This window comes from Octopus bimaculoides, chromosome 8 (genome assembly GCF_001194135.2).
Source record: "Octopus bimaculoides isolate UCB-OBI-ISO-001 chromosome 8, ASM119413v2, whole genome shotgun sequence".
NCBI classification, from domain to species: Eukaryota; Metazoa; Mollusca; class Cephalopoda; order Octopoda; family Octopodidae; genus Octopus; species Octopus bimaculoides.
The window spans coordinates 72283924-72284933 of record NC_068988.1 but is presented as its reverse complement, the minus strand read 5'-3'; the positions used below and the strand labels follow the sequence as shown (position 1 = coordinate 72284933).

General features: G+C 33.6%; 1 protein-coding gene across 1 annotated transcript in view; it reads right to left on the bottom strand.

Moving 5' to 3' along the window:
• Positions 1-1010, bottom strand: part of LOC106884339 (calcitonin gene-related peptide type 1 receptor) — a 130531-nt gene that overhangs the window by 63148 nt on the left and 66373 nt on the right. The window contains exon 7 of the mRNA XM_052969887.1: positions 456-612. Coding sequence (XP_052825847.1) covers positions 456-612 — 157 coding nt within the window. The remainder of the gene's footprint in view (positions 1-455; positions 613-1010) is intronic.

The window sequence follows — 1010 nt, the reverse complement described above, 5'->3', positions numbered from 1 at the left end:
ACACACACACACACACACACACACACACACACACACACACACACACACACACACACACAAACATATATGTATATATAGTTACGGTATATTCTGTAGGAGAGTACAGTATAAGCATCGTACAGTATAACCCATCGTCCAATATCCGGATATTTATTTGAAATACTTATTTGGTACATTGTTCAGAGTAATATTCTAGCAATTTAAATATCAATCAATGCAACGAGAAATGTATTAAATTGAAAGCTAACAGCAGTTAGGAAGGGATGAGACCTGTGAAAATAAGCAAAACATTGTTTTGAAAGTATGACAGCTGGTCACACGGATAAAGCGCTTGACTTGATTTGAATTAGCTTGAGACAAACTTTTATAAAGAGAATAGTTATCGTTAGTTCTATATTTAGATCTTCAATAAAATAACATAAAGTAACATTAACTGGAATCAGAAATATACTTACACCAGCCAAAAATAATATAAAACTTGACACTACGTTGTTGAGTAAAAAGAGTTTTGTGTATCAACATTTGTAGATAAAATCCTTCCACGAGAATCCATACTTGGCTGGCACACAAACCATATACAAACAAAGTGAACAAAAGCCGACACTCCCAGTGCTGTAAAAGAATATTATTATATTAATAGAATTCAAGAAAATGTGTGTGTGCGTGTGTGTGTGTGTGTGCGCGCGCGCGTGTTGTATGCTTTATTCTTTTATTAAGTCACACAAAAATGGCATTCTTAAACTGATATGACTGATGTGACTGATGTTTAAGTTTGAACATATTTATTAAACTGAAATAGCAGACTCAAAAGAAACTAGTAATAATCTGTAATAAGTCCAAAACATTTGCAAAGTGAAATAATTTATTTTGAAGTAAAAAAAGATAAAATTCTAGTGTTTCGAAGGGAATTTCCTTAATGAAAGTAAGTGAAATTTGAAATTACTGCTGGCAAAATCCGCCCCCCCCCCAAAAAAAAACAGAGAGGGAGAGAGAGAGAGAGAGAGAGAGAG